The sequence below is a fragment of the Xenopus laevis genome, chromosome 1S (assembly GCF_017654675.1).
Source record: "Xenopus laevis strain J_2021 chromosome 1S, Xenopus_laevis_v10.1, whole genome shotgun sequence".
In the NCBI taxonomy this organism is placed as follows: Eukaryota; Metazoa; Chordata; class Amphibia; order Anura; family Pipidae; genus Xenopus; species Xenopus laevis.
In genome coordinates this window covers 199,649,153-199,660,328 of record NC_054372.1, presented here as the reverse complement: position 1 = coordinate 199,660,328, position 11,176 = coordinate 199,649,153, and the positions used below count along the sequence as shown (strand labels likewise).

General features: G+C 41.7%; 1 protein-coding gene across 1 annotated transcript; it reads right to left on the bottom strand.

Annotated features, from left to right (window-relative positions):
* Positions 1 to 1,478: 1,478 nt before the first annotated feature.
* On the bottom strand, positions 1,479 to 10,950 carry LOC108705545. The gene is made up of 6 exons (XM_018242443.2): positions 10,631 to 10,950; positions 5,378 to 5,842; positions 4,359 to 4,502; positions 3,917 to 3,988; positions 3,082 to 3,172; positions 1,479 to 2,822 (listed from the first exon to the last, which is right to left on the bottom strand). Exons 1-6 carry the CDS (start codon positions 10,683 to 10,685, stop codon positions 2,612 to 2,614), a joined length of 1,038 nt encoding a protein of 345 aa, XP_018097932.2. The 5' UTR covers positions 10,686 to 10,950; the 3' UTR covers positions 1,479 to 2,611.
* Between the last annotated feature and the right edge of the window lie 226 nt (positions 10,951 to 11,176).

The following is an 11,176-nucleotide window of genomic DNA, read 5'->3' as shown; positions in this document are numbered from 1 at the left end:
TGCAAAGGCTCTGAGTTTACCGCTGATGAAAGAATCAAGTACATGGTATCTGAACATAATATTCAACCCTTTATCTAGTGTGGCCCCCCCGAATAATATGTAAGAGGAGCGGTGAGAGAGTAGTTATGGTATGGAAAGATAATGGAAGGGACATGGTGATAGTAAAGGAGAAAGATGGCAGTAGGGCAAGATGGAGACAGTAGGAGAAGATGGAGACAGCAGGGCAAGATGGAGACAGTAGGACAAGATGGAGACAGTAGGGCAAGATGGGGACAGTAGGACAAGATTGTTGTAGTAGGGCAAGATAATGGCGGAAAGTAGTGGAGGAAGATGACAGTAGGGCCGTACAGAGACAGTAGAAGAAGATGGTCACAGCGGGCCAAATAGATTAAGAAGGTGAAGACAGTAGGGCAATATGAAGACAGTAGGAAAGATGGAGACAGTAGGAAATATGTAGACAGTAGGGCAAGATGCAGACAGTATGGCAAGATGCAAACAGTAGAGCAAGATGGAAATAGTAGTGCAAGATGGAGCTAGTAGGACTAAATAGAGACAGTAGGACTAGATGGAGACAGTAGGGAAAGATGGAGACAGCAGGAAGAGATGGAGACAGTTGGGCAAGATTGAGACAGTAAGGCAAAATGGAGACAGTTGGTCAAGATGGAGACAGTAGGGTAAGATGGAGACAGTAGGCCAAGGTGAAGATAGTAGGGCAAGATGGAAACAATGGAGCAAGATGGAGACAGTAGGCCAAGATGGAGACAGAACAAGATTGTAAGAGTAAGGCAAGATAATGACAGGAAGAGAAGATGGTGATAGTAACAGAGGAAGATAACAGAAGGGCCATACAGACAGAGTAGAGCAAGATGGGGACAGTAGGAAAAGATAAATAGAGTAAGGCAAGATGGAGACAGTAGGACAATCAGTAGGGTAAAATTGGACACCCTTTGGCATTTCTTACTGTCTCTTACTTGCACTGCCTTGTGACATATCTTCCATATCTGATACATCCTATTGCTCTTGTAGACTCTTCAGGGAGCAGCTGGCTTCCAAGCCAAAATTTCTCTCAGCCATGAGTTGATATCAGTGCACTTTCTCACCTCGAAACATGTCTCTCGGGAGATGGGCAAGTATGTGGTATTTGTTGGCAAAACCAGTTTTAATCATTTCAGCCACTTCCCTCTGAGACATTGTGTAAATCATAAAGCACACGTCCTTGGGCTGTGACTCTTTCATTAGCTGCTTCTCCTACAACCAACATCGAATCCATCAGCATCTGCCCCCATTGCCCCCCTCAGTTTCAGGGTTGGGGATTTGACCTGGGCCCCAAAAGTAGGTTCCATGAGAATGGGAGCAAATATCGGGGATATGCAGCCCCCTCATCTGTGCCCACCAGCCCCCAAACCAATCATCTAATGATCAGCACCCCCTGTCATACTGAGGCTGGAAATGATAAGAATACGAGACAGAACAATGGCCCAGGACCAGTAACACATTTATGGCAATTAAAGGAGCTCTGCAACAGGAATATCATTGTGCAATTTAATGTCTGACAACCACAAAGGAAAAAAATTTAAAAAATTGGTTTAGTTTCCCTTTTGTAGGAATCCTCAAAACAAATTAACATCCAATTTCTCTGATTGCTCTTGTGAGCATTTTGCTGTTTGTTTTCTATTTTCAAGCAGTTTTTTGAAACTTCTAATGTAATAGGGATCACTAGTTTTGACTAGTTCTAATTCTGTCCAGAGGGCAGGTGTGCCAAACTGGGGTGTCCAGGACCCATCTGCCTGTCACCTCAGGGGGCCCTCGCCCCAGTTGTGAACCCTGTCACCTACCCCTCCACTCATTTTCAACTTTTATTTCTTCTTTGCTGCTGCAATGAGGGGATTTGCCACAATTTACAGGTGTAGAGTGGGCACTGGGTATTTTCCCAGTGTCCCACCAGCCCAGTGCGACCCTGGTACCTGTAGCTGCGGGTTCCCACTGCCTCCATCACTATAACACGCAGCAAAATTGCCAAAACAGCCAGCAAGTGGCACTTTATCATTTAGAACTGCTAATATCTTGAAAAATAGAAAAAAACATACTGCAGAAGGGCAAATGAATTTGTTCTGAGGATTCTATTTCTTTTTATTTCTTGGATAACGTTCTCCATTCATTTTATTCTTGGTGCTGTGTCGTTGGCCTCAGTAGCTTTGGATCCCACTCATTAATTTTAGATGTTTGGGAAAAAGGACTCAGTAGACAAACAAGTGAAGAATTCTAGAGCAGAGTTTTCCATCTAATCCCAGTACATGTGTAGTGCCTCAGTTCCCCGGCTGCAGAATGGGGCATAACCGCTGATATTCTGTGGGAGCAGCCACATGGCTAGAGTAGTGTCAGTCTGCTATCAGATAAAACAGAAGCCTATTGGGCCAAATGCTTCCAATCATTCGTATAATAATGTGATTATTTCTAGGGTCTGCCAAGACCACCACAATCTCCTAGAAGATGCTATCAATTAAAACTCACTAAGGCTCCTAATATTCTGTGTTTGTTGGAAGCTGCGATTAATAATGCTGCACAAGCGAGGAATGGGCGAAGTTAGCTTTTGCTCCTGAGGAGCATCCAATCAGTTTGCTTGCTGGTCAAACAGTGGGGTGATGGTACCATCCTTCCATTCAATCAGGATCTCCCCGTGTTTCATGGTTGGAGAGTGGGGACCCTGTCCTGAGCACCCTGTTGTATCTCCTGACTCTGTGAGGGGGCGCTGCTCGTGAGCAGAACCCAATTTATGGATGGGTTTGGGTTGATGAGACATAGAAGACTGGAGTTTCCTCTTCCTGCAATGGGAAAGCCAAATCTTGTTATTCATTTGTATTTAAAGATCAACTACACCTAAAGTTAACTTTTTGCCGTAAGGAAAGACACTCAGAGAGGCACACATTACTCTGAAGGAGACAAATACATTTTGCGTTGCCCCCCTAAAAATCTCACAAGTTGCATTCCTACTTGCTGTGATATCACAAAAGGCCTTGAGATGGGCTTAAATCTCATTCGACTGAACTGTCCATGCACCCCTATATCCCAAGCCTGACTTACTTGTTCATACGGACATTCATTGCCAGAATAATCATCCCCAGGATGAAGGTCAGCGGGCTCAGGACCAGCATGGCCGCCTTCCAGCTGTTATCTGCAAGGGGAGGAGACTGACTGTTAGGGTTGGGCTTTCTCTGGGCAGCACGTTCACTATAACTGTCTCATTGTTACATTGTATCCTCATTTTTGGCAGAAGGAAATTGTTAATCTGGAGTTTGTACAATTATTAAAAAAGTTCCACCTGTCAGAACTACCAGGAAGGTGGCAACTAGGTGTTGCTGGAGCTATTGAACATTGATCCAGCGTTGGACTGGGATGGCAGGACATCCATGCAGACCTGCTCCCTACTCTGGGTGCTGCACCCTTACCTCATACGGCATATGAATCTCTGATGTGCTTGATGGAAGGGTATGCTCTGCTGTTCATAGTCCTGCTCTTTGTTTGTACTGATTACTCTAAGAATGTGGATTGTTTTAAATAAATAAATTCTGGCTAATATTCCGAGAACCACTTGTGCCCAAGTATTACAGATTGATAGTAATAGGTCTCATCTGGAGCAGATATATACTGTAGGTAAAGATGATAAGAAGCGGCTACATTTAGTAATAGTTTTACATGGGCATCAGGGCACAAAGCATGGAAGCATTTTGCACTGAACCTCTGCTCGGATCTCCCATAACCTTTTTTTCCTTTGGGACTATACAGAAATACTGACACCAATCTAGGTCAGGTACAGATTTTGGGTTGCTTTGCGTGTGGGCCCCAGTCAGCCTCAGTGGGCTTCATGTTTTCTTTTGAGAACATTGAGTGGATCTGAATGAGACTTTGAGGCACTTACTTCCCTGTCTGTACTGATACTGAGTTTCCACCAAGTTTTCTTTGGCACTGATAAACTGCTGCCCAACTTCATCTGAAAGATAAAAGAACAATCATGGAGGCATCTCGGCTGTTGAGGTAGGCTGGGTAATATAGTTTGAGCCAAGGTTCACATGTTAGAAATGCTGGTCTATCTGAAATAGAGCAAGTAGCATTTGTCAGGTGAATGCAGAAGCCTGGTGCACTTTTTTTGTGCCAATTACATCACAAGAGGCTCTTCAATATTATGAGGTGATAGACAATTTACAGACATTTGGTTTCTAAGCAAATCTATCATTGTTTAATGTAACATCTCAGCATTGGCTAGCCAAGCATACTGGAAGTTGCTCTCTAAAATAGATGATCCACAAGTCTGACATGGTGGAAGGATCTCTTGACATACGTTGCTTTGGGAGATGACCTACCATTGTGTCTTGGAGAGAACTTGCCAGTGTCTGTAGAATTCAATGTGATAGTATCCCCAAGAAACCGAGTGGTGTAACTGGTCTGGATTAGGTCAGGGCTGGAAGGGAACCTTCTTACTTCTGCTCCGGTGCTGTCATCATTAACTTGGAAGAACAAAAAATAATAATATGTATTACAAAAATGTTAATATATGTATTACAAAAATGTGAAAATACTGCAACTTCAGCCTTTTGCATTCAGTAGTATATCATTCACAGCTGGAGGGTAACACATATTCATACTCAACAGGAAGCTGGTTACAGCAGTTACAACTTCAAGTCCAACTTAAGGTGGAGATTGGAGGAAGCCAAGTATAAGCCAAGATTGAAACTAATAAAAATGTGGGCACAATGGCAAGTACACTTTAAGGCCATGACTGGAGATGGAAACATGTGAAGACTAATATTGATGATGGCATAATGGAAGTCAACTTAAAGTCCACTTTAAGACCATGACTGGAGGTGGTAATGTACCAAGTCAATATTGATGATGATGGCACAATGGCAAGTCAACTTCAAGTCCAAATAATGGCTGAGATGGGAGGAGGTCATGTATGAGTCATGGGATTGACTCCCTAAACACGTAAGGCAATGGACATCTGTAGGACACTGCAATAAACCTGTCTTTTTTTACCAGAGTGCCGTCCTTTCCTTTGGTTTCTGAAGTCACGTATGAGTCAAGACAGAAATTTATGTCAGAATGGCAAGTCAACTTCAAGACAACTGAAAAGTTTGACAAGCTGTCAAACTTGAAAATTTGACTTGTCTGGGGAACAAATCAGTGGGTCTGAGTCCACAACATAACCATCTGTAGCAGTACACAAGACTGAAACAAGACCAGGGTCATCGAAACTTTTGATTGCTTTTAAAGACCAAGACTAGTCAATGCTCTAGAACATTGATTGTGTCTATCCCACGTTACATGGAAATATGGGTGGAGAGAAGGCATAAGAAGAACAGACCATGCAGTTTTTCCTTACATTTGTGTGCAAGTTGTGTGATAGTGTCAATTTTTTGAGTCTTGCTTGGTTCAGTGGGCTCAGAAAGTTTGACAAAACCCTTGCAGACTGGAGCATCCAATGGCGTCTTCCATATGCTGAATTTATCCTTCCCCTTGGATACAAATACCTTCTTGGACTTTGCAGTTAGATAGAGTCCATGGGGTTGGAGAATCAAGTGGCCTATTTTATCACAGGTCCAGGCTTGTAGCTCTTTGCTTTCGCAAGGCCCCATCTTTAGGGAGGAGAACTCTTGCATCTCCACGACAGTTAGACACTGGTTACTTTTCACGTTTAATATGAAGTTTTTCTCAGGGTCCCAAAACCATTGTTGGTGTAGTGAGTGAAGCTTGCACTTTGCTACAGAAACTCCTCCGCTGTCCTGATTCACGTGAATGCATTTCTCCAGCTGGACATTCTTTATCATGAAGCCCTGGGCCTCTGTAACTATAGGAATGGAAAGAAGGTGATCAGAACTGGACATAAAACTATTAAGGAACTACTCATGGACCCGCTAATAGCACAGACTGAAGTCTATAATGGACAATGTGGCTAAGGGAGGTGGGCTGAGAGCAGCACAGGTGTAACAGTTCAGACAGGGGGTAACAGGCAACATTCATATAAAGCAGGGAAACTACCCCATTGCACCAAACACAATCCAGCAGGAATATTATAGTGACTGATACAATGGCCCAACAAAGAAATAAAGCGCAAGCTGATGGAGACAATGGAATTTCATGCACAAGGGTCTCTCTCTGTCCGACTCTTTCATCTCATTGGTGCCTACCCCTGTAGAGAGCAAGTAAGAGGTTAAACTCAAGTTTCAGAATTAGAATAAGCAACAGTGCAGACCCACAGGCAGTTACAGCCAATCACCAGACAGGAAAGGAAATGCATTGTCTGAACTTCTACAATAGGAAACTGACAGAGAAACGATTTTTGTGGAAAATAAACACAAGGAAACTACAAAGAGTTTGTACAGGGCCAGATACATCAGCAGCAGCTTCCCAAATACAATCATAGGGACGTTATGGGGGTTCTACTGCCTGAATAAATAGCTCCTAATAATGTCTGTCTATCCCCCCCATCACATAGCAGGGTGACTGGTACCCCAATGTTTCTATATATCTGAAACCTTGTTATGAGCTAAGGGGGCCCAGTCTGAAGGTCAGTTAGGGGGAGATTTGGGGTGAGTGTTTATTTGTACCCTGGGTACCCCTGGAACTATAGCAGGGTGACTGGTACCTCAATGTTTCTATATATCTGTAACCTTGTTATGAGATAAGGGGGCCCAGCCTGAAGGTCAGTTAGGGGGAGATTTGGGGTGAGTGCTTATTTGTGTCCTGGGTACCCCTGGAACTATAGCAGGGTGACACCCCAATGTTTCTATATATCTGTAACCTTGTTATGAGCTAAGGGGGCCCAGTCTGAAGGTCAGTTAGGGGGAGATTTGGGGTGAGTGTTTATTTGTGTCCTGGGTACCCCTGGAACTATAGCAGGGTGACACCCCAATGTTTCTATATATCTGTAACCTTGTTATGAGCTAAGGGGGCCCAGTCTGAAGGTCAGTTAGGGGGAGATTTGGGGTGAGTGCTTATTTGTGTCCTGGGTACCCCTGGAACTATAGCAGGGTGACACCCCAATGTTTCTATATATTTGTAACCATGTTATGAGCTAAGGGGGCCCAGCCTGAAGGCCAGTTAGGGGGAGATTTGGGGTGAGTGCTTATTTGTGCTCTGGGTACCCCTGGAACTATAGCAGGGTGACACCCCAATGTTTCTATATATCTGTAACCTTGTTATGAGCTAAGGGGGCCAAGTCTGAAGGTCAGTTAGGGGGAGATTTGGGGTGAGTGCTTATTTGTACCCTGGGTACCCCTGGAACTATAGCAGGGTGACTGTTACCCCAATGTTTCTATATATCTGTAACCTTGTTATGAGCTAAGGGGGCCAAGTCTGAAGGTCAGTTAGGGGGAGATTTGGGGTGAGTGATTATTTGTGCCCTGGGTACCCCTGGAACTATAGCAGGGTGACACCCCAATGTTTCTATATATCTGTAACCTTGTTATGAACTAAGGGGGCCCAGTCTGAAGGTCAGTTAGTGGGAGATTTGGGGTGAATGTTTATTTGTACCCTGGGTACCCCTGGAACTACAGCAGGGTGACTGTTACCCCAATGTTTCTATACATCTGTAACCTTGTTATGAGCTAAGGGGGCCCAGTCTGAAGGTCAGTTAGGGGGAGATTTGGGCTGAGTGTTTATTTGTACCCTGGGTACCCCTGGAACTATAGCAGGGTGACACCCCAATGTTTCTATATATCTGTAACCTTGTTATGAGCTAAGGGGGTCCAGTCTGAAGGTCAGTTAGGGGGAGATTTGGGGTGAGTGCTTATTTGTACCCTGGGTACCCCTGGAACTATAGCAGGGTGACTGTTACCCCAATGTTTCTATATATCTGTAACCTTGTTATGAGCTAAGGGGGCCCAGTCTGAAGGCCAGTTAGGGGGAGATTTGGGGTGAGTGCTTATTTGTACCCTGGGTACCCCTGGAACTATAGCAGGGTGACACCCCAATGTTTCTATATATCTGTAACCTTGTTATGAGCTAAGGGGGCCCAGTCTGAAGGTCAGTTAGGGGGAGATTTGGGGTGAGTGCTTATTTGTGCCCTGGGTACCCCTGGAACTATAGCAGGGTGACACCCCAATGTTTCTATATATCTGTAACCTTGTTATGAGCTAAGGGGGTCCAGTCTGAAGGTCAGTTAGGGGGAGATTTGGGGTGAGTGCTTATTTGTACCCTGGGTACCCCTGGAACTATAGCAGGGTGACTGTTACCCCAATGTTTCTATATATCTGTAACCTTGTTATGAGCTAAGGGGGCCCAGTCTGAAGGCCAGTTAGGGGGAGATTTGGGGTGAGTGCTTATTTGTACCCTGGGTACCCCTGGAACTATAGCAGGGTGACACCCCAATGTTTCTATATATCTGTAACCTTGTTATGAGCTAAGGGGGCCCAGTCTGAAGGTCAGTTAGGGGGAGATTTGGGGTGAGTGCTTATTTGTGCCCTGGGTACCCCTGGAACTATAGCAGGGTGACACCCCAATGTTTCTATATATCTGTAACCTTGTTATGAGCTAAGGGGGCCCAGTCTGAAGACCAGTTAGGGGGAGATTTGGGGTGAGTGTTTATTTGTGCCCTTGCTCTCTGGGCAGAGTTTCTATTCGGTTATAAAACCACAATAAAAGAAGATATTTATCCCTAAAGATTCTGGTTGAGCAGCAGCGTCCCAGACAAGTTAAAACAAGCAGAATCACAGAATGTCTCTAACAGCAGCTGCAGGATCACAGATCACCTTGCAGTCCTCCAGCATGTTGCAGAACTACACCATGGTTATAATATTGCTATCCCCCTAACCAATCTGAATTGAATGGGAAATGGCCAATATATAACTCGTTAACTGCTAGGGTTGCTAGGGATAACTGCAGCACATACAGCTTCACCCCAATAAACTGGGTGAAGCTGTATATAATTATATAATTATATAAAATATATATAATTATATCATTTCCACCCTTTAGATTTGGTGCAGCCATTCTATGCGCCCCGAGTGAAAGAGGCAGGGAGTGGTACTGCAGGTGACAATGATATAAAGCAGCTCCTCTTGGTCTCAGTGGCTGAATTAGAACAAGAAGTAGAAATAGACCGAAAAACAAATATTAGATTAAAAGAATGATTAGGAGGAAAGAGCTGGTCTGACTTGTGGTCGTCAGCTTATAAACGGTAAATCCTCATTAATTGCTGGGTTGATTGTTACAGTTAAACTAGTCACTGTTACATCAATTGTACGACCAGGTGGGGGCAGACGGCGTGTTGAACAATATTAGTATATATAATAATATAATAATATTTATTGTTGGTGTATAATAAATCTGTGCTCAGTCAGAGTCTCAATCCACAAGACCGAATTAGCTAGGCTTTCACCGCTGATTGAAAGTAACTCTTAATACACCGATTAAGTGATCGCTGGTAGGATATCACTAGCAGCACTAGTAGCAATCACAAATGTGCTGTTATTTACACCAACAATAAATATTCAAGTATACAAATATTGTGACGACCACAAGTCAGACCAGCTCTTTCCTCCTAATCATTCTTTTAATCCAATATTTGTTTTTCGGTCTATTTCTATTTCATTTTAAGTGCTAACAAGTAAAAGTTAAGTTTTATTTGATGTGGGAGTCTCAGATTTAGTCTGTGGGAAGGTGCAACCAATGGGTCATACTTTTTCTCTCCTATTTATCTATATTCTCTGTGACCCTGCACACCACTAACTTGTTTCTATATCTCAAACAGTGCAAGGTGCTACCCATTATCTTCTCTTAGAACAAGAAGTCACTAGTTGTCCCATAGAATATAATAGAATAATAATGCAAAATGTAATAGAATAATAATAGAAAATGTAATAGAAAAATAATAGAATATGTAATAGAAAAATAATAGAATATGCAATAGAATATTAATAGAATATAATAATAGAATAACAATAGAATATAATAATAGAATAAAAATAGAATATGTAATAGAATAATAATAGAATATGTAATAGAATAATAATAGAATAGAATAATAGAATAATAATAGAATAATAGATTAATAATAGAATATGTGATAGAATAATAATAGAATAATAGAATAATAATAGAATATGTAATAAAATAATAATAGAATAATAGAATAATAATAGAATATGTAATAGAATAAAAATAGAATATGTAATAGAATAATAATAGAATAGAATAAAAGAATAATAATAGAATAATAATAGAATAATAATAGAATAATAATAGAATATGTAATAAATAATAATAGAATAATAGAATAATAATAGAATATGTAATAGAATAAAATAGAATATGTAATAGAATAATAATAGAATAATAGAATAATAATAGAATATGCAATTGAATAATAAAAGAATATGTAATAGAATAATAATATAATATAATAATATAATAATAATAGAATATGCAATTGAATAATAAAAGAATATGTAATAGAATAATAATATAATATAATAATATAATAATAATAGAATATGTAATAGAATAATAATAGAATAATAATAGAATATGCAATTGAATAATAAAAGAATATGTAATAGAATAATAATAGAATATAATAATAGAATAATAATATATTTTATATATTTATAATGTTTATTTACAGAGAGAAACTCACCCTCCAGCAGAAAGTAGAAGCACAAGCCGCCAAGACAGAACTTGCCCAGGTCCATGTTGTCAGTATCTGGGACTCACATTCAGGGGGTGGGACGTAGAATCTGAAATTCTATAAAATTCCTCAAAATTCAAAAACAAGTAATAAGTAAGAATAGGGGAAATATAAAGTTTTTTTCTGCAAATCCTGAGGAAGGAGGGGGGGGGGTGTAACTGCTGCAGCCGGAGGGGAAAGTGGGACACAGGGGCTGGAAGGGAAAGTTTAGCAGGGGGGCCCCTATTGTAGTGAGAGGAGCTGCAGTGACTCCCTGACTCTGAGAGGAGAATAATAATGAGGGGCTTCCCACTAACTATACACGCCCCCCCCTGGAACCAACCTATGGGCTGTGTATCACTAATCCCCCCCCCCACTATGGAACGGGAGGGGGAGTCAGACCTGCTATGGGGGTACAACCTGCTCACTCTTAAAGGGACACTAACCTCATCAATAGAAAAACAAGATGAATATTTAGCGTCTTTGTAAAATAAATAAATAGCACGCAGGGGGGGG

Excerpts from the sequence above, each read along its gene's own strand:
- LOC108705545 (XM_018242443.2), bottom strand. The coding sequence starts at position 10,685 with ATGGACCTGGGCAAGTTCTGTCTTGGCGGCTTGTGCTTCTACTTTCTG. Across the intron at positions 5,843-10,630 it reads CTTCTACTTTCTGCTGGAGG|TTACAGAGGCCCAGGGCTTC; the intron begins GTGAGTTTCTCT and ends CCATTCCTATAG. Across the intron at positions 4,503-5,377 it reads CACACAACTTGCACACAAAT|TTAATGATGACAGCACCGGA; the intron begins GTAAGGAAAAAC and ends TGTTCTTCCAAG.